At 32.7% G+C, this 22,398-nt stretch overlaps 1 protein-coding gene across 7 annotated transcripts in view; it reads left to right on the top strand.

The window, feature by feature from the left end:
• The window catches only part of CSMD3 (CUB and Sushi multiple domains 3), a 1,245,869-nt gene that overhangs the window by 1,162,297 nt on the left and 61,174 nt on the right, over window positions 1–22,398 (top strand). For all 7 annotated transcript variants that reach the window (XM_045049906.1, XM_019823045.3, XM_019823042.3 and 4 more), the window contains 7 exons: window positions 986–1,180; window positions 4,895–5,068; window positions 10,791–10,964; window positions 13,931–14,104; window positions 14,900–15,085; window positions 17,024–17,197; window positions 20,270–20,452. In XM_045049906.1, coding sequence (XP_044905841.1) covers window positions 986–1,180; window positions 4,895–5,068; window positions 10,791–10,964; window positions 13,931–14,104; window positions 14,900–15,085; window positions 17,024–17,197; window positions 20,270–20,452 — 1,260 coding nt within the window. The remainder of the gene's footprint in view (window positions 1–985; window positions 1,181–4,894; window positions 5,069–10,790; window positions 10,965–13,930; window positions 14,105–14,899; window positions 15,086–17,023; window positions 17,198–20,269; window positions 20,453–22,398) is intronic.

Raw genomic sequence — 22,398 nt, 5'->3', positions numbered from 1 at the left:
CTTATTTCTTCTCACTTAATACTAACGTTTCAATTTAGTTGGCATTTCATTTAAAATGAAAGTTCAATTATGTACAGTCTTAACATAGTGTTTAATAATGCTTCTGTTTTACTCGTGTTGAACAGGTTTTGAATAAGCCAAAGTTTGTAACACCTTCTTGCACAAAAACACCATTCTCATAAAACAAATTTCCTCAAAATATAATCCTTCCAAAATTTCTAAATTAGTAATAATAGGTTGTTTCCATATCTTGTCTATTGTGATTAGTGCTCCAATGAACATGAGAGTGCAGATATCTCTTTGAGATCCTGATTTCATTTCCTTTGGATGTATACCCAAGTTGGGATTGATGAATCACATGGTAGTTCTCTTTTTAACTTCTTGAGGGACCTCCATACTGGCTCTGCATATATATATTCCATAATGGCTGTGCCAGTTGACATTTCCACCAACTTGTACTGGGGTTCCCTTTTTTCTGCATCCTGTCGTTTATATCTCATAAAAGTTGGGAGAAAAGATTTCCAAAAGAATACTTTTAAATCAGCTTCAAAGAAAAGAGACAATTTTAACAAACTAATATAATTGGAATTACCATTAAAATATATTTCATGTATTTCTATATTAAGGAATAAATTTTGATATGATAATCCAAAAAAAAGAAAAGAAAAAAAGAAAAGAAAGAAGAGAGTAGAGGGAGGTAAGGTAGTAATAAGAATTCTGTGTAAATAGAATAATATGTACACAGACTTTGAAGTGTGAAATAGTAGAACATGTTCAAGGAACTTCGAGCAGTACCATAGATCTGGGGGAGTAGAGAAGATTAACATGGAAAATAAATTCTTAAAAATGCTAAAGACTTGTATGGCACAGTAGTGAATGAATTAAGGCAGTGGTGATGTAGGCAATAGAATAGATTAAGTTACAGTGAAGAAGTACAAGAGACATGACTGACTTATTAACATTTATGTTCTTGGTTTTTGTATAGTTGTTACATGTCCAAGCATCAATTCCTTTACCTTGGAACATGGAAGATGGCGAATTGTGAATGGCTCCCATTATGAATACAAAACTAAGGTAGTTTTCAGCTGTGACCCTGGTTACCATGGACTAGGCCCTGCTTCTATCGAATGCCTTCCTAATGGTACCTGGAGTTGGAGAAATGAAAGACCATATTGCCAAAGTAAGTAACCAGTCTGCTAAATTTATTTCATAAGCTATTCTTGATTGAATTGCTTGAGCACTTCCTTTTCCAAACACACTTGAACAATAATGGATTGATATTATTAAAAAGGTCATTTATTCCCATTAAATCTTAAAATTTTGTAACTTTTTTTTGAGTAAATGCTTATGAAAAAAGTATGGGCTTTAGATACAGAAATCCTGTGTTTGAATTCTATCATTTACTACAAACTGATAATGCCTCTTGCATACTGACAACTTGCCAGGCACTGTTTTTAGCCCTTTATATGTATTAATTCATTTATTGCTTAGTTCCTATCCTATGAAGTAGTTGTTATTATTACACTTATTTTGTCAAAAGGAAACAGAGCCCTGAGTTTAATCATTTTACTACAAATCAGAGCCTGTAAATGGTGGAGAAATGAGATTCAGTCTAAGCACTCTATACCATCTGGCTTTTAATCACTATATTATATGATGTTTATTCTCTGTCATCCTAAATTTCTTAAGCTAGGTAATTACAATAATAGCTATCTTTTAGTTATTATAATGATTATGTTATTATAAATGATATTATGCTGAAAATATCAGCTAGAACCTGATTCGCAGCATGACCTCAATATATATTTATCGAGGTGCCTGGATGGCTCCATCAGTTAAGTGTCATACTCTTGATTTTGGCTCAGGTCATCATATCACAGTTGGTGAGTTTGAGCCCTGCATAGGACTCCACAGTGACAGTGCATACCTTACTTGGGATTCTCTCTTTCCCCTCTCTCTGCCCCCCACCCCTGCTTGCAATCTCTCTCTCTCTCTAAGTAAATAAATAAATGTTAATAAATAAATAAATAAATAAATAAATAAATAAATAAATATTGATTCAAATTGAACATATTATCATATTTCCATGCATCTCATAATATAAATGGGCAGTATCTAATATAGATAAGCTAACTGAACGAGGGTATTCAAATGTAATATCTTGAAATTCCTTTGAAATTTCTTCACTACATTTTTTGAGTATTTACTCTGTGCCAGGAAGTATGCTACACTGAAAATGTATTCTGTGTCCAACACAACTCTAAGGCATTTATGACATAGGCACTCATAATTTATAAATAAACTAATAAGAAATCAGATATCTAGGATTATGATTATGATGATTAAGAAGCTTAACAGAGCAGGCAAAGGTCTATATGGAATAAGCACACAAGTATCTATTATGATTTTAATTATGAATATTCAATTATTCAATATATTTTTTAATGTTTTATTTGTTTTTGAGAGAGAGAGTGTGAGTACAGAAGTGGCAGAGAGACAGGGGGACAGAGGGACAGAGGGCTGTGCACTGACAGCAGTGAGCCCGATGCAGGGCTCAAACTCAGAAACTGTGTGATCATAACCTGAGCCAAAGTCAGATGCTCAACCGACTGAGCCACCCAAGTGCTCTGCAATCTATTTTTCAATATTCATATAAAGGGTTTGCCTTTTTTATAAGAAAATCATATTTATGGAGTAAAATTTCAAAAAAAAGTTGTCTAAATTATATTTGATATTCTAAAAATATGACATCTATATCTGTAAATTTTTTCCCTGTTCTTTCAAGTTTTCTCCCAGGATCTTTCTTTGCCTCTAGCATCATTGTTTTTTCAGTATTATTTCATTAAAAGGGCACATGGGATAGGGATATTTCAAGGAGTTAGGTAAAAAGTATCTACAAAAAATCAGGCATTCAACAAATGTTCGTCTGGTTCTTTTGTGATGCTTAAGAAGGGTTTAAAGATACATAAAATGAGGTCCCTGACTGCAAGTAAGAGTGGGGGAAAGACAAGGAATCTAAGGATTGCAGTTCACTGAGAAAATTGAAAGAAGAGTAATTTTGCTGAATCTCAATTTATTCACTCTTAAAATAATATAAATATTAGTATTATCAATATTAATAAATATTATACCTACCTCAAAGGGTTGTTGAGGGATTAGTTCAGAACAGTCACTATATGTAAATTTTTATATGCAAAAATTTAAAGTTTGCAAATTTTCTATTTGTCCATCTAATGGCCACCTAAAGCCTAGAGATGAAACTCTGAGTTGGAGCCAGAATAAGACAGGTGGGCTGGTGGTTAAGTATTGGATTCTGGAGTTTGACCGCTGCGTTTTAATTTTGATTTTGCTATTTACAGGCTTTGTAACCTTGTTAAAGTTACTAAAGTACTATGCGCTCATATCTTAGTACATACAATTCAGATAATGACCACACCTGCCTCATAGGGTTCTTTTGAGAATTACTTAAGTTAGAGCACTAGTAGTAGTATCTGGTACAAAATAAGCACTCAATAAACATTATCCACTATTGTTTCTTATTCAAGAAAGACATTTCATTTGTAGTGTTTAAATTCAAGGGAGTCCTAAGAGCTGCGTTCCAAATGACCTAGTGAGTTGGTCTCTTTTCAGGTTTTTATTTTTTATTTTTTACTTTTTTTTTTTTTACGTTTATTTATTTTTGAGACAGAGAGAGACAGAGCATGAACAGGGGAGGGTCAGAGAGAGAGGGAGACACAGAATCTGAAACAGGCTCCAGGCTCTGAGCTGTCAGCACAGAGCCCGATGCGGGGCTTGAACTCACTGACTGCGAGATCATGACCTGAGCCGAAGTCGGTCGCCCAACCGACTGAGCCACCCAGGCGTCCCTCTTTTCAAGTTTTTAAAGCCTACAAACAAAATGTGAAATAGAATTATATCTAATAATTTTTTTGTGTGAAAATCAAGTGATATTTTGCATGTAAATCTCTTTATAAACTGTAGAGATCTCAACCAAAATTACTTGTCATTACAAACATACCTCAGAGATACTGTGGGTTCAGTTCCAGACCACCACAATAAAGCCAAAACTGCAATAAAGCAAGTTAAATGAGTTTTTTGGCTTCCTAGTGCATTATAAAACTTACATTTATACTATACTGTGGTCTATTCATGTATAATAGCATTGTGTTTACAAAAACAATGTACAGACCCTAATCAAAAATCATTGCTCAAAACACTAATGGCCATCTGAGCCTTCAGTGAGTGGTCATCACTGATCCCAGGTCACCACGAAAAATACAATAATAACAAAAACTTTGACATATTGTGAAAAGTACCAAAATGGGACACAGAGATACAAAGTGAGCAAATATTGTTGGAAAAATTACACTGATAGGCTTGCTCTGCGCACAGTTGTCACAAACCTTCCTTTTGTGAAGGTACAACATCTGCAAAGCACAATAAGGTGATGTATTCCTGTACTATCTTAGCACTGTTTTAGGTACAGAGGAAACTTTGACCCAGGCAAATCAAAAGGATTTCCCAGTGTCACTTTGTAAATCAGAGAGTCAGACCGGTGAATTACCTTTTTCTCATCTTGTGATTTTTTTTTTTTTTACAACAACCTACTTGAGTGACCAGATTGGCTAAGCACAAATGCAAAGAAAATAGCTTCATTACAAGTCACTTGTCACTTAGAAGGTTTTATGAGACTTGAAGTGGATCAATTTTAAATTATGTCATTTCCCCTGCATTTTCACACTCATTCAAACTTTTTTTTTTACAAATGTCAATTTCGATTATAAATAAGTCAGATCATAGACAATTCAAACTGTTGAAAGCATGATTTTGTTACAAGTGCACACTGACTGTGTCTTTAAGTGTTTTTTTTTTCCTCTTCTTCCTTGTTTTTAAGTTATTTCCTGTGGAGAGCTTCCTACACCTCCAAATGGAAATAAGATTGGAACTCAAACTTCATATGGCTCCACAGCCATCTTTACCTGTGATTCGGGATTCATGCTGGTAGGCTCTGCCGTACGGGAATGCCTTTCTTCAGGTCTCTGGAGTGGATCTGAAACCAGATGCCTAGGTACGGATTTTCGAATTATTTTAACCAACCACACCCCCTGTCCCCCACCCCTAGAAAGGAGGCAGACCTTTTTCCATAATAAGATGACCATTTATATCCCATGGGTAAGGATGCTAACCAGAAAATGCTTAACTTTAAAAATGTCTCATGGTAGAAAAGCTATTAAACAGATTACTCTTAAAGTTAATCAACTAGTATTTGAAATGAGAATCTTAGGTCATTAAGGTGAGATGCATTTTCTTCCAGGCATTGTGAAAATAAAAAGGTGGAAACTAATTGCCGAAAATTATACGTCTGCATACTCGGCTGGGTTAATCACTGTAGCAGTTAATGTGTTCTAAACTATAGTCAATTCTCCCTTCACCTATTTACTTAAAGGTAATGATCAAAGGAGAAAAATGACTTCCACATTCAAAATCTTTCTCCCTTTTAATTTCATAAGATTTTAACATGTGTAATATTACTTTCTAGCAAAGTTTTTAAATACAATTTTTTTTCAAACCTGATTTTAGGCAAATTGGATTTTTCCCCTTTAGGGTTTTTAAATTCATTATTAAAAAAAACTGTTCAGTTAAAGAAACTGAACTAGCTAATTCTGCTTGCCCCTCCTCCTTTATTATTAAAAGAGTATTATGATTTATGCTTTATCTTTTTTTCAAAGACTAAAATAATTTTTTAATATTATGAGAGTGGTATGATTTATGCTTTATTTTTCTCCAAAATGATTTCAAGATATGACAGCAAGTACTGAATTAGGCATAATTAAAATTGTTCTAATAACTATTCACTTATCTGCTGGGAACAAAGGATACTCTTTTTGTTTACCAATTTAAAAATTGCTGACTGTTATGAACAGGTATTGAAAAATATGGACAATGTTTTGCCTCTAAATATTCACTGAATTTAAGAATATGAGGCATGGCAGAAAAGTGTAGCAATTTAGATACATATTGTTTTGCTAATAAGCTTGAAAATATTCGTGGCAATACAATCATGATTTGAAACTTAAAAAGGAATAGCTAGGGGTTTTGATTAAAATCCTATTTTTCTGCTCTCAGACATATTTGTTAATAGGTATACTTGGAAGCGTAGAAATAATGGTTTCTTTATGACAGCACGTATATTTGAATATGCTATAAGACGATAGCATAAAAAGTGGTACAAAATTAAGATCTTTACATATTCACATAGGATTAAAAAATCAAAATATTTTGAATCCTTCCCAAACTACAGGAAGGATTACTGTAGTAAATTACAGATTACTAAATTACAGGTTACTTTAGTTTATATATAACTTTGAAAATGTACATATAAACTAAATTTGAAATATTGTATTTTTTGGCTCTATGTCCTGATAAAGTATATAATATTGTGTATTATATACTGAATATTGTATATAGAGGGTGGTTTTATTTACCCGTTTAGAATCCTGATTCTGTTCTTTGAAGAGATAGGTCATAAAAGGAAGATTTGTAAGAAAACATTGCCTCTCGGTCTATGAAGACAACATTGCCATCCATCGCAGAGGATGTAGGTGTCAACACCTAATACAAATTCCAAAGGATGTTGGTCGAAGGAAAGTGCAATTGCCAAGCAAGCAAATCCCTAGAATCTTACTCTTGAACTTGATTTTAAGGATTAATGTAGTTCAGTCATTCTCATTTTTGAAAAACTAAAAACAAAATGAAAACAAAACAAGCAAACAAACAAAAAACTTGCTCTTTATAGCCCCAGACACTTTTGGCTAAGAATGGCCACTGGAATGTGCTTATAATTTTTTTCTGTAAGTATAGTGCCTTTATTCCCAATCCCCCAGCCCTTTATTATGAATTTTTCAATTTTTCAGTTGAAACACTAGGCAGTGACCCTTGACATATACGTGTCTCTATGCCCACCACCTAGAGGCTACAATTAGCATTTTTCGTATTTGCTTATCACATATCTATCTATCCTTCCAGGGCTCTATCAATCCATCAATTCATTTTTTTTGATACATTTCAAAACAACTTGTAGAATTCAGTGCACGTTCTTTGTTAAACATCTCAGCATGCATATCATGCCTATCATTCCCTAGAGTTTAATACTTGCTTATTTTCTTGATTCTTTTTTACCACGGCAAAATGTGTATACAAATGTACGTCTCATAAACATGCTCATAAGCATGAGTTTTGTCAAGCGGTTTTGTTAAACCACTCTGTAGTTATAGAATATTACTGTTACCTAGGAAAAGTTCCTCATGGCCCTGTACAATCTGAAGCTCCCCCAACCCTGTGACAATAATTGTTTTTTCATCATATGTTAGTTTTTCCTGTTCTAGAAATCCATACAGATGGAATTCTACATTATGTACTGTTCATGTAAGACTTCTTTCATTCTTTTTCATCCATGCTGTTGTGTGTATCACTACTTTTTTCATTGTTGAGCAGAATTCCATTATATGAATATGTCACATGTTGGTCAATCTCTTAATGGTAGACACCTCACCCTTGTCCAGTTTTGGGGCCATTATCAAAAACAAGTTGCAATGAATATTCATGTAAAAGTCTTTTTTTGTGAGTATATGTATTCATTTCTGAGAGATTTGGGAGTAGAATTCCTGGAAGACTTCTTGCCTCACATTTTTTCCAGCATGTGGTATAGCTAATCTTTTCATTTTATCTGTGCCATTGGGTACATAAAGGTATATTATAACATTTTAATTTGCATTGTCTTGATAATTACTGATAGAGTACAATTTCTTGGGCTTTCTGGTTGCAAGGTCTTCATGATTATGTATTTTATAAGTATTTTCTCACAGCCTGTGACTTGTTTATTTTTCTTTTTAATGAGCAGAAATTTTAGATTTTGTTAAAGTCTGTCTTTGCTGGTTATTGCTTTCTTGTCTTGTTTAGGAAACCTTTGCTCAACCATAAGTCACAAAGATTTTCTTTCATATTTTCTTCTAGAAGTTTTATAGTTTTTGGCCTTTTATATCTATGATTTATTTTTAATTTGTTCTTGTATGTATAACAAAGTAAAACTGAGGTTTAGTTGTTTTGTTTTTTTTTTTTAGAAGGGTATCTGGTACTATTTGTTGAATAGGTTTGATAATAAATCTTGAAATTTTGTATGTATATCCTCCAAATGTGTTCTTAATTTTTAAGATAACTTTAGATACTGTATCTTTTCTAATCTCATATATGTTTTAGAATTAGCTTATCAATTTTTATTTTAAAATCATCTAGTAGAATTATTATCAGGATTACAATGAACCCACAGATCATTTGAGGAGAATTGGCATTTGATAGTGTTGAATCTTCCAACTAATAAACAACATATTTAGTATATTTGTTCATTTATATAGGTCTTCAGGGTTTTTTTCTGCAGTAACAATATTTTGTATTTTTAGCATAGAGATCATGATATATTGCTAAATTTATTCCTGAGAATGTTTAGTGTGTTTCTAATATTATACATTATATTGTTCATTTTCAATTATGTTTTCTATTGAATTAAAATTTTCACATTAATTGGTTGCTGCTAGTATATAAAAATATAATTATTTAAAATATTTATCTACAATGCCTGCCTGGGTGGATCTGTCGGTTGAGTATCCAACTCTTAGTTTTGACTCAGGTCATTATCTCATGGTTCATGAGTTCAAGCCCCACGTTGGGCTCCACACTGACAGTGCAGAGCCTGCTTGGGATATTCTCTCTCTCTCTCTCTCTCCCTCTCTCTCTCTCTCTCTCTCTCTCTCTCTCTCTCTCTCTCTCTCTTTCTCTGTCCCTCACCCACTCATGTTCACTCTCTGTCTCAAAATAAATATTTTACTTACTAGATATTGGTTTATTAACTCAGAAACAGCCAGATGAAAGATTTGCATAAGGCAAGGGATGTGGGAAGGGTGCAGAGCATCCATGCTTTCTGAGGGCCCCACTCTCCTTAATCTCCTAGTATTCATCAACCCACAAGCTCTCTGAACCCTGTGCTTTTGGTTTTATATGGAGGCTGCATTACATGGGCGTAATTGATTAAATCATTGGCCATTGGCAATTAATTCAACTTCTCTTCCTTCCCTCTTCCCCAGAGTTTACAGGGGTGGAATTGAAAGTTGCAACTTTCTAATCACATGGTTGGCTCCTCTGACAACCAGTCCCCATACTAGGGTGAGGTCCCAAAGCCACTTCATTAACACAACAAAAGAGACTTTTTTTGGTTTTTTTTTTTTTTTTTTTTTTTTTTTTGCTCCTATCATTTAGAAAATTCCAAAGGTTTTAGGAACTCTGAGCCAGAAACAGGGACCAAGATCAAATATATATTCCCTATTATAAATCATAATATCTATTGGAGATGTCTTTATCAGGTTGAAAAGTTCCCTATATTCTAAATTTATTGTTAGTTTTCATCATGAAGGAGTACTGAATTTTGCCAAATGCTTTTTCATCTATTGAGATAATTATATACTTTTTCTCCTTCATTGTCAATATGTCAATATCTTTTTTACTCTGTCAAATTAGAGTGGTTGATTTTATGTATGTTTCTAGATTGGTTTTCAAAAATATTAAGGAGTTTTGCATCTATTTTGATGAAGGACCTTGGTTTTTCGTGTGTCTACCAGGTTTAATATTGGGGCTGATTAAAAACTAACCCTTTTTCTCTAACTTCTAAGAGTGTGTGCAATTTTTTTTTAACTTAAATGTTTGGTTGAAACAGTAAAAACATTTGAGCCTGAGTGGTTTTATGAGGAGGAGTTTGTTTAAGAATTCAAGTACTTTAGAGGTGCCTGGGTGACTCAGTCACAGTTGAGTGTTCAACTTTGTCTCAGGTCATGATCTCAAGGTTTGTGAGTTCAAGCGCTACAACAGGCTCTGGGCTGGCAGTGTGGAGCCTGCTTGAGATTCTCTGTCTTTCTCAAAGTAAATAAAACTTTAAAAAAAAAAAGATTGAAAAAAAAATTCAAGTACTTTAATAGATGAAGGGCTATTCATATTTTCTATTTCATCTTGCTTTAGTTTTGGTATTTAATTTTCAAAGTAGTTGCCCTTTGGAACTGTTACATGTATTGGCATAAAACTGTTCTTCATTTTACCTTATCCTTTTAATCCCTGTAAACTTGTAGTGGTATCACTTCATTCATTTCTGTTATTGGTAATCTTGTTCTCTGCTTTTGTGTGCTAGATAGAATTAGCTAGGAGTTGAGCAATTTTGCTGCTATTTTTAAAGAAAGATTTTTTAGCTTAGGTAATGTTCTCTGTTGTTTTCTATTTTCTATTTTATTGATTTCTGTAACTGCCTTAATATACCCTTTCATCAACTTTAGTTTTATTTTCTCTTCTTTATTTTGTCCCTCTTTGTCCTGTTCTTAAGGTGGAATCTTAACTCATTGATTATATATCCATTTTTCCTTTTTAATAAAAACAATGCTATAAATTTTTTCACTAAGCACTGATTTATCTGTATTCCTCAAGATTTGATGTGTTTTATTTTTATTTTTACAGAGTGAAATGTTTTCTAACTTCTTTTAGACCCAAGTGTTGCAAGAAGTGTGTTTTCTTTTAATTCCCAGATATCTGGCATTTTGCTGAGTATCATATTTATCTTTATGTCATACGATCATGTTTGCATTATTTGTAGCATGCTTGTAAATAAACTTTTAAGAGTTTAGTAGTGTTATATGTGTATATAAATACACAAGACTTAGTTCACAATGTTAAAGATATTACTTTCTGACCCATTTCAGCGGGTCACTGCGGAATTCCAGAGCTCATTGTGAATGGTCAAGTCATTGGAGAAAATTATGGATACAGAGACACTGTTGTTTATCAATGTAATCCTGGTTTTCGATTGATTGGTTCTTCAGTGAGAATATGTCAACAGGATCACAATTGGTCTGGTCAGCTCCCATCCTGTGTGCGTAAGTAAGCATAACAGAAGTAATTAGAAGTCTCTGTTCTCATATAATTACCAATAATTTTTTCTTAGGAAAGATGCACATACACTCAGAGACACATAAAACCATCCATAAAACCATGAAAGCAGAAGAAAATATTAGAATGTCTGTTATTATTTGTTTTTTTATAAAGATAAGAAATTAAATTCAGCTGTTCTACTACTTAACATAAATATATAATATTTATAAGTGCATATTCCTGTATGGAAGGTGTATTCTTGACTAAGTTTTACTTATAAGGATTTTAATTTCTTGAGAGCAGATGCAGCAGCATCAATATTGTCATGATGTACTATTATGAAACTTTTTATAGTGGAAAATACTTTGGATAAATTTTTTTCTAATAATTATGATGCTGTAGTTGTTACATCAATATCATATCCTGATGGTATAATTAGTAGGGAAAAATTCATCCGACATGACATGAAGAACTGTTGTTCTCATTCCAGTTCTATTACTAATTACATGAGCTAATACAGGTCATTTAATCTCTCTAGGCCTTAATTCCCTTATATATGAAGTGAATGGTTAAAAGTAGTTATAAGTATCATTCCTTTTAGCTTCAAATCCATCTTATTCTTGAATGCATCAATATTAGATGTGCACATTTAATATAATTATAATATTTTTTCATAAAAGCTTATGTGAAATATTTAAAATTTATTTAAGTTTGTTTTAAAGCATTCTTTTCACTATTTTAAAATTCACAGGGGCACCTGGGTGGCTCAGTTGGTTGAGCATCCGACTTTAGTTCAGGTCATGATCTCATGGCCAGTGGGTTCAAGCCCCACATCAGGCTCTATGCTGACAGCTCAGAGCCTGGAGCCTGCTTCAGATTCTGTCTTTCCCTCTCTCTCTGCCCCTCCCCCACTTACACTATGTCTCTGTCTCTCAAAAATGAATAAATGTTAAAAAAATTTAAATTCATACAAAATTGTGTAACACTATATAATTTGGGAATTGTTTCAATATCTCTACTGGTTCAACAAATATCTCTCTGATCCTTAAGTTAATTTAGATATGAACTTACACATGAAGAATATAGTGGATTGTAAAATAAAACCTTTTTATCAATAATTTTTAAATACAGCTGCTGTGCTTTGTGCTTTCTGTTTATGGCATAGATTTGCCCAGTGGCCATTTATTATGACTGTTATAGTACAAAAGTAATAATAAAAATTGAATACTGATAATTCTTTTATTTATCTTACTCCACTGAATACCCAGAATTACACAATGTTTCACATCACAATCTATCCTATTTTGGACCTGAAAGGCAATTATCAGTGTATCTCTTATTTGTGTCTTTTTTCTAATCATTTCTGTCCCCAATAACTGACCTTTATTACAATTGGTGTTAGAAAATGAGAATAAACACTAAATATGTTGTAATTGTGACATCATATGATCATACTATAAAGATTTTGAAAGCTTCAGATACATAACACATGGGACTTTTAGCATGGATTCATTAGAAATATTTCACTTATTCTGTGACTAATTACATCCAAATTTATAAATTTCATTGTCAAATTTTTACACAGACAACACATATTCATTGAAGTTCTACTTTCGTGGAAAATACTTCCAGGGGCTGAAATTTAATAGAATAATAGAGCATAGAGTTAACAATTAATACTACTTTCCTAAGGGTCATATGTGTGTGTGTGTGAGAGAGAATGTGCACACGCACACACACATGCACAAACTGATGATTTAAAGAGAGCATATTATGCCTGGGTCTGTCCTAGATTTTTTCCCCTTTCATTTATATTCAGGTCTAGCCAACTAATACCACTGTTTTTCTTGTTGAATAATTGAGACTATAAAAGAAAATTGGCCTTTGGGGTAAAACTGGTTTCTTTATTGATAATTTTAACAAGAATAAGATGCAGTTAAATTTCCAAATGAGTAGATTGACATTAACAACACAGCTGAAAAATAATTGCTCTTGGGTCATTTCAAAAGTCCTAAAAGTGACTATGGTTTTTCACTGTGCCCAATTATGAAGCACTATTACTGGATTTGCTCTGATTAATAGAGGGAGATGATGCAATAAAACAGTTCACAGAAAAAGAGTGGTCAGGAAAAGTCCAAGCACTACATAAAATCAGAACAGAACTCTAACCCTAAAAAACTTTTAAATATTTTACCTAATTGATACATCATTTCCCAACAAAATTGCGCTAAATTATGAAACATCAATTGTGAAGAAAATAAACCATTAAGATTGATTGTTTTAGAGAATGTTAATCTTGGTATCTCAAAATAGTGAGGAGAATTCTAATACAGCATCGTGCATTATTTTTATTGTTTACATTATATAGTCACGTTAATTCTTGACGCACAAGAATTATCCATAAAAATGAATCATATAAATGATATTAAAATATTTGTCTATTCATAAAAATGAATCATATAAATGATATTAAAATATTTCAAAATTAAATACAAAAAATCCTGTTTTTATATACCTTTAGTTCTCAAACTTAACTAGAAGAGGAAGATAGGTTTGGTTTCATTCTTCTGCTACTAACTAGAGACATAAACTTCAATCATTCCCAGATTTGTTTGAATTTCAGTATTTGTCCCTAAAAAGAGAGAGAGGGAGGGAGGAAGGGAGAGAGAGAGGGAGAGATAGAGATAATGAAAAGGTACCATGATTCTTTAAGCATCTCTGAATCACCTGCATAAAATGATCACAATTATAAATATATATCTATTTACTAATATAATATTTCTATCATATTAGACTATTTTAGCATTCTAAATTGCTCATTTGTAAAGGTAAAAGCACTTTAAATATATTTTCACATAAAAGTGGTCTTCTTTCTATGTTGTTTGGAATGACTAACTGCAATTGTCATGTGATAACTGATAACCAAATATTCTGCTTTGTTCTTCTCCTCTCCCTCACCCATTGCCATTAGCTGTTAGCTGTGGTCACCCTGGTAGCCCAATTTATGGAAGAACAAGTGGCAATGGATTCAACTTTAATGATGTGGTGACATTCTCTTGCAATATTGGGTATGTAATGCAAGGGCCCACAAAGGCACAGTGCCAGGCCAACAGACAGTGGAGCCATCCCCCACCAGTGTGCAAAGGTAAAAGTCTAATGATATTCCAGCTTAGAGCATGGTAGTAATATGTTGTGTCAACATATGTGACAACATCGAAATAGCTTGGGCAGATTAGTAGTAAGTTTTCAGCTAATAAACCAAACAGATTTAATATTGATGTTCTTTCATTTAGCTATGCTTTCCTTTTCTACTTAATTTTTACCTTATGGTTTTAAAAGGTAAAATTAACAGGTTTTATTTTAACTGCTTAGCTTTATTATCTTGTGCCCATTTTATGGCTGCCTCTAAAAAGTCATTAAGGTCATTTTTACTTGTTTTCTTTATAAATAAGGTTACTTACCTTTGGATTTTTTTTTTCATATTTTTGGAGAGACTGTTTGAGTCCTGTATTACCATTTGCCTACACTAGGGGGTTATTTATTGTTTTCTCTATAGAAATATATTAAAGAAAATTTTTTGGTGTTTTTCCATTTCCAAAGAAGTGTGATATGCTTCATATTGTCTGATAAAATACAATCAAGTTATAATTTTTCTACATTTTTTGTGGTTTAACTATAGCTTAAGGTATCATTCTTTAAATCTATACTCAGAAGAATACTTATGGAGGTACCATTATTCAAAGTTTTTTCAAAAACCTTTTCCTTTTCCTATCTTTTCAACCATATGATTTCACTTCATTAGATAGCCCATTCATTAATTTTATTCCTAGAATCTTTGATTTGATTGAATTTACCTTTGATACTCCATCTCTGATGGAAATCTATGTAGGTCTATGTATATTATTCTAAACACAACTTTCAAAATTTGTCATCTGTTTAGTGGTGAACTGCTCTGATCCTGGAATTCCAGCCAATTCCAAAAGAGAAAGTAAAATAGAACATGGAAATTTCACCTATGGCACTGTGGTATTCTATGATTGCAATCCTGGATATTTCTTATTTGGATCTTCAGTTTTAATATGTCAACCAAATGGACAGTGGGACAAACCTTTACCAGAATGTATCAGTAAGTAGATAATGTGAATTATTCCTTGAGAAAATGCCATGGAAGCAAAATGGATGTCTATTGTCTTATAAAGTATCTAGAGCTATATGTCAGAAGGATTTTGTTTTTAATTATTTCTTGTAATTTAATTTTTATTTAATTTTATATTGTGAAACTATACTTCCCTGTAGTCTGCCACTTGAATGCCAAATGCCATTTTTTATTAATATGAACGGGATTCTTTGGTTTTGAGCTTTGATAAAGCAGATAGATTATGAAAAGCAACATCTTTTATAGCCTATGATATTACCATCCCATAAAAGGCAATTATATTTTGATTTTCCTTTGTGCTAATATTTTAAATTTCATTTAAGGCTATATTAGTCTCAATGTAAACATCTACCAGGGCCTTAGAGTCCTTGAGGATTTAGACAAATGTGTTACTTAAAACTTATTGATTTAAACATTTATCATATTACAGACACATACACATATAAATGCAGTAAATGTTAATACACATCGTTTTTCAAGTCAGTGAACATCAATTGGAGTACACTGTGTTACATGTTATGTTGGTGCTGTAGAATATAAATAACATAAACTATAGCAGATATGCACGAAATTCACATGCATAGTGAGGAAATAATTTAACAGAAATAATTACGTGAGAATATAGAGAAATGAACATGAATTTAAAATATTTAGTTAGTTATTAAGTCTCATCTATAGCTATGTCTCAAAGAGTTGATGAGTCATGAAAAGAAAGACAAGAACTTTATAGATTGAAGAAGCAGTGAATCAAAACTCATTGTGCAAGTGATTTTTGGTTATACTAAATTTCTAAATTATAAAATTATTTTATGATAATGTTTTAGTTAAAGATACTTTATAGGGTGGGATTTCTTGAAAATTTTGTGAAATCATTCATGCACTAATGAAGCAACAAAACTTTATGCAGTGCCCATTAAATTTCAGCTTCCATGCAAATAAGTCAATTGTTGATCTTTTGCTTCAAATGTATTCCACTTGTTTATACAGTTTAGTCTAATAGTTTGACTATTTCACTTACTTTACTTTGTGCGGCTATAGCATTAAAGTTAAAAATCTTTCATAAGACATGTAAACATGAACTTTTTCAGATTTTCTTAGCTCTCATGCACACTTTTTGCCTTTTTAATTTCCTGTAGTATCTTTGGTAAATGCAAAGTACTCAAGGGTTTTTATTAAGTTTATATCCCCTTATGTGCTATTTAAGATTCTGGAGTTACATTGCATTGAATATTTTTCCACGTTACAACTAAAAGGGGATACACAGTTCCCAAGCTACCTCTAGGTTATAAAGAAAATTCTACAATGCACTGATATCTGATTCCACTATGCTTAGTAGTGTTTCGGTTAACAAGACACAGTATTTTCTTCATACAGCATGAGTTATACATTACCAGTCAGGATTAGAATTATTCTAGACTATATATTAGATTGTGTGTCACAGATCCATCTTCAAATGAGTTCCCTCTCCTTTACCTTCAAAATCCTTCCATTTTAATTTCTGTATGGGCTCATTTTGAATCCCATATAGCATTGCAGGTCTTTATTTAACTATTTCACATTACTTCTCTCTCTAACTTGCATATCCTTGTCCAGGCACATATATACTTCAAACCCATGCACGTATGCGTATAAACACACACTCACCACCACACACATAAGTGAGTTAAACTCACTCATTTATGCATACTTAGAGTGTTCCTGCAAAACACTGGTGAGCAGGTTAACAAGATTACTCATATAACTGCAACTTACATTTTATTTTTTAAAAGCTAGCTTTCACATGGATGTTTGACTTCGGGAGGTTAGGTATATTTGAACAGATAATTTACTTCTGATTTATAAAAAGTGGTGCAGGTTGTTCGATAGGAGATATAAAAAAATTTTATATTCAATAATTATGTATTGTAGTGATTGACTGTGGACACCCTGGCGTTCCTCCTAATGCAGTCCTGTCTGGTGAGAAGTTTACCTTCGGGTCCACTGTTCACTATTCCTGCACAGGAAAGCGTACCCTTCTAGGCCAGTCATCAAGGACTTGCCAGTTAAACGGCCATTGGAGTGGAGCACAACCTCATTGTTCAGGTACTACTTGGAAAATTGGACAGTGTGTGCTGAAAGTTGTATTATTAGTATTATTATTAGAAGTATATACACAAAACATCTCTAACGAGATAAAAATAATACAGTTTTTAAAATCTCATGAGACAAACTGTAAGATAATTTATACATTTATTGGAATACTTCTTAAGGCAATTTAGATTCAGAGCACAAATTAATACTCATCTTGTAGATGATAAATTACTGATACATGTTTGAACTGTGTTGTAGCTAATGTAAATAATTAAGTGGTTTTAGGATGCTACTTTGAGTACAATGCTTTTGTTCATTAAAATGGTGAATGACTCAAGTTTGAGTATTCCATTTTAGCCGATGCCAATGTAATTTTCCCCAGAAAACAATGTTATTTAAATGATTTTTCTGTTAGAGTTCAAATCTTTTTTTTTTTTAATTTTTTTTTCAACGTTTATTTATTTTTGGGACAGAGAGAGACAGAGCATGAATGGGGGAGGGGCAGAGAGAGAGGGAGACACAGAATCGGAAACAGGCCCCAGGCTCTGAGTCATCAGCCCAGAGCCCGACGCGGGGCTCGAACTCACGGACCGCGAGATCGTGACCTGGCTGAAGTTGGACGCTTAACCGACTGCGCCACCCAGGCGCCCCTGTTAGAGTTCAATTCTATTAAACTTTCTACACAATCGATTACTTAATAGCATACTTTTAAAATAAAGCCCTAAATGTTTTAAATTAAACCTAGCCAAGTTTTCTGAAAGATATTAATAGATAATATATAATTTGAGTTTCTGTAACCCAAATAGAGTTATCTTATAATAAATGAATGTCGAAGCTATTAAAAATTAATAATTTATTGAACAGTATTTGATAAATCTTCTTTTGAACTGTTTAAGCTGCTGCTTTTCTTGAGAAAAATGTCACTTAGGGCACCTGAGTGGCTCAGTCAGTTGAGCATCCAACTTCGGGTCAGGTCACAATCTTGGGGTTAGTGAGTTTGAGACCTGCTTCAGAACCTCTGTTTCCCTCTCTCTCTCTCTGCCCCTCCCCTACTTGCGCTCTCCTTCTCAAAATTAAATAAACAAAGAAAAATAATGTCAATTAAGTTTTAGATCTGTGATGTCTCCCTTTTTGATACTACTTATATATTTGTTTTTACTCATCAGTTAAATGTTGGTGCTTATTTTTCTGCCTGTTGTTTTATTTATATTTTGCTCATTATCTTTATATTATTTTCTCTGTGGAGATCATAATGATGACGCAACATCGAGTTGTTTTCCCTTTAGAAGTAAAAGTTATGAAATGGGGGTGCCTGTGCAGCTCAGTCAGTTCAATATCTGACTTCGGCTTAGGTCATGATCTTGCTATTCAAGGGTTTGAGCCCCCGCTGGTCTCTGTGCTGACAGCTCAGAGCCTGGAGCCTGCTTCAGATTCTGTGTCTCCCTCTGTCTCTGCCCCTCCCCCAGCTCATGCCCTGTCTCTCTCTCAAAAATAATTAAACATAAAAAAATGTTTACAAAAAAGTTGTGAAATGGTTACTTATTTCAGAGTCTTCTTATAATTAGTGGTTAATCCCTGTGAAGTAACTACCTAGGACTTCAAATTTAGTCTATAGATTTAAAAAAAAAAACTCTTATTTTTAATGTGACCATAATGTGACTTTAATGAGAATTAAAACTCTTATCTTACAGTAACTCAATTAACTCAGATAACCGATTATGCATAAAAACATAAACCTATATGCATATATCCCAATGTATTAGAAAACTGCTTCTGAATTGCAAACAAGAATGCGCATAGATATTTAAAGTGGAATAGAGATCTTAACATTTTGTGTGGTTGTTAATATTGCATCACATGAAAATGAGGTGGTGTAAAGAAGGATTCCAAATACACACAGGGCATGTCAAAAAAGCCATCTACACACAGCATTTTCAATGTATACACCTTCAAGTTTCTCTCTCTCCTTCTTTCTCTCTCTTAATGTATAATAATATAGTGGCAACTCTGATTAGAATTATTTAAGAAATGATAAAGGGACTGAATAAATCTTAATGTTAAAACCAAAAGATGAACACCTAGCCATGAGCAAAATCCTTGTTAGGAACTTAAGTCAGGGGCCCCTGGGTGACTCAGTTGATCAAGCATCTGACTATTTTGGCTCAGTTCATGATCTCATGGTTTATAGAATAGAGCCCCACGTTGGGCTCTGTGCTCACAGCACAGAGCCTGTTTAGGATTCTCTCTCTCCCTCTCTCTCTGTTCCTTTACTACTCATTGCCTCTCTCTCTCTCAAAATAAAGAAATAAACATTTTTTAAAAGGAGCTTAAGTCAGAATTCTAATATTTGTTTACAATTTATTTTTATATTTTCATATTGGAGATAATATAATTCATGTATCTTTGATCAGTGGCCATTGGTAGAGAAAATTAGGGGGTGAGATTTTAGTCTACAGGATACTGTATTGTAACATTTACGTTTTCCAGCACATTACAGTTCTAATTTCACACACAAAAATATTTTCAGCTATTAGGAAATTCAGAGAAGGAAACATGCAAATTATCAAATACAGTTTTTAATTTTAGTTTTATAAATTCTTTGTCATTTGAGCTCATAGTATTATCAACTATAAATTTTCCATTAATTTGGTCATTATCTAGGTTTTGAGATACTGATAAAATGTCCTTAGCCTGTTTACTAGGCCCAAATATATGGATATGGCAAATAACATTATGCTCTGCATGATTTTCTTTTTCCTTTAGGTCTTTTCTATGACTGGACTCAGATGGGAAATGTGAATTATGATTTTGTCCAGTCAGTTTATCATATTAAGCGGGCTTGGATGGCTCAGTGAGTTAAGCACCCAACTCTTGACTGTAGCTCAGGTCTTGATCTCAAGATCATGAGTTCATGACCTGAGTTGAGCTCCAGTCTGGGCATCTAGCCTACTTAAAAATAAATGAATTAAATTTTTTTAAAAACACAGCATGCACAAACACAAAAGCCTACAAGCATTTGGACTAAATCATGATCATAGTCAACGTTTAATGAGATGAATTAATCTGAACTGTATTGAATTTCAGGCAATGCTACTGGTACCTGTGGGGATCCGGGTACTCCTGGTCATGGTTCTAGACAGGAAAGTGATTTCAGAACCAAAAGCTCTGTACGTTTTGCTTGTGATATTGGTTATATCCTTCATGGCTCAGAAGAAAGAACGTGTTTAGCCAATAGCAGTTGGACTGGAAGGCAACCAGAATGCAAAGGTAATCTAAGCAGAAACTAAATACACTGAAAGGATTGAAATTTAATGTGCATCTAAATTCAGTTGGTCACTATACTACAGGTGCAATCCCTCCTAGCCATTCGTCCTGTTGCAACGCTGGAATAAAGGCACTAGTATTACATTTAACTGACCTCATCCTATAGGAGAACTATGATAGATAATAATTATACAAAAATCTCTCATGGGCTATGTATACACAAACATTATTTAATACAACAAACATCGCGATGGGAAAAATTAAAAATATTTCTTAACAGCATTTATATTTACCTCTTCACCACAGACCTTTACGTAATAGACACTATCAGGGAAAAAACAGATTGTTCTTAACATTAGTTCAAGATCTGTTTTAGTTTTCAGGTTTGTAGAAATGGAAAAATATAGGAAGATGCCTAATTATAAATGAAATTTTTATGTATAGAGTACAGTTGTTGATAGCTTGAATTCTTAAAAATTTTGGTGTTTAAGTAAAATTGTTAATCATTCTGACTGAGTCAGAGTTAACATAATTAACTCTTTACAGATTGGCTAGAAAATGAAGTGTCGCTGAAAAATTATCCATATAATTTAAACTGTTCTTTTTGAGATGACTTTAGTGCAAAAGCTAAACTTACAAAGGTATTTATGAAATGTACTTGCTGTTTTACCAAATGTAACAGGTTTCATAAATAGAAAATAAGTCCCAATAGAACCTTCTTGACAGTTTCCTGATTGATTATATTTCAGAATCCTTTGACGATGTTTAAAATTAGTGTCCGCATTCTAGGAAAGAAGGATAGTTATCTTTTTTTAACATTACCAAATTTAATCTTAATTAGGAGACTTGCAGCTCAGTTGCTATTATAAGGGAAACAAATTGAGAAACAATATTGCTGAGCAAAAGACAATAAGTAAGACTAAGATCTTTAATGACTCCTCAAACTTATTTTCCAAAGGAAAAATCTCTATAAATATATTCTACATGGGTGAGCCTTTTGTTCGGCTGAACTACAAAATAGTTTTTAGATGAAATGTGTGGTTCTGACTTTGTTTTGTTAGTATGTACATTATGGATAAAAAAGAACGAGGAGTTAGAGCAAATATAACAGAATTAACATTTTTCTCATGGATGGAGTTCATACAAATCATTTAAGAAAGCATTCTAGTAGATGAGTAGACAGAAGGAATGAACAGAAAGCACAGAGGAGCCAAAAAACAATATTGTAACCTATAGAAAAAAATTCTACATAACTATTTGTCAGAAAATTAGAATTGATCATCAAAGCATCATTTTTCACCTGTTTAAAAATGAAATTCTAGTGTATGTACAACAAAACTAGAACTTGAAAACATTTCTAGAGGTTTTTTTGTCATAATATTTTAGGATAGGATAACTTGACAAAATACATATTTATTCATAGAATATATATAGCTTTGATTTATTAACGTCACTTTTGAGGATTTTTTCCTAAGAAAATAAAAATATTAAAGAAAACACACAATTGTGATGATGCAATTTTATATTTCTAATTGGTTATGACCAGCAACAATTGAAAATAATTAGACAGCAGTAGGAAAAATATTACATAAGCAATTCTCTGTTTACATTGTGTAACAGTATATCATCAATAAAATATTAGAATAAAGGCCATGAGAAAATGTAAATTTCTCATGTAAATTTCATTTAAAACTGTTAAAAATTAAGATTCAGAATTAGGCACTCTAGTAAAATTCATGGGAAATGATATTTATTTAAAACAAAGAATAAAAGGCAGTACACAAAAATGATAATAGGACAGAGTGGTGAAATTTGGAGGATTTTATTCTCTTTATTCCAAATGTTTTGTAACATTATATTACTTTAGTAACAGTAAAATATAAAAGCTTTCATAGGATGTATGGATGTGATGAATAAAACACATGAAAATAAAAATATCAAATGTTTTA

This window comes from Felis catus, chromosome F2 (assembly GCF_018350175.1).
Source record: "Felis catus isolate Fca126 chromosome F2, F.catus_Fca126_mat1.0, whole genome shotgun sequence".
Lineage (NCBI taxonomy): Eukaryota > Metazoa > Chordata > Mammalia > Carnivora > Felidae > Felis > Felis catus.
The sequence above is the reverse complement of the archived record's forward strand: the minus strand, read 5'-3'. Positions and strand labels throughout refer to the sequence as shown.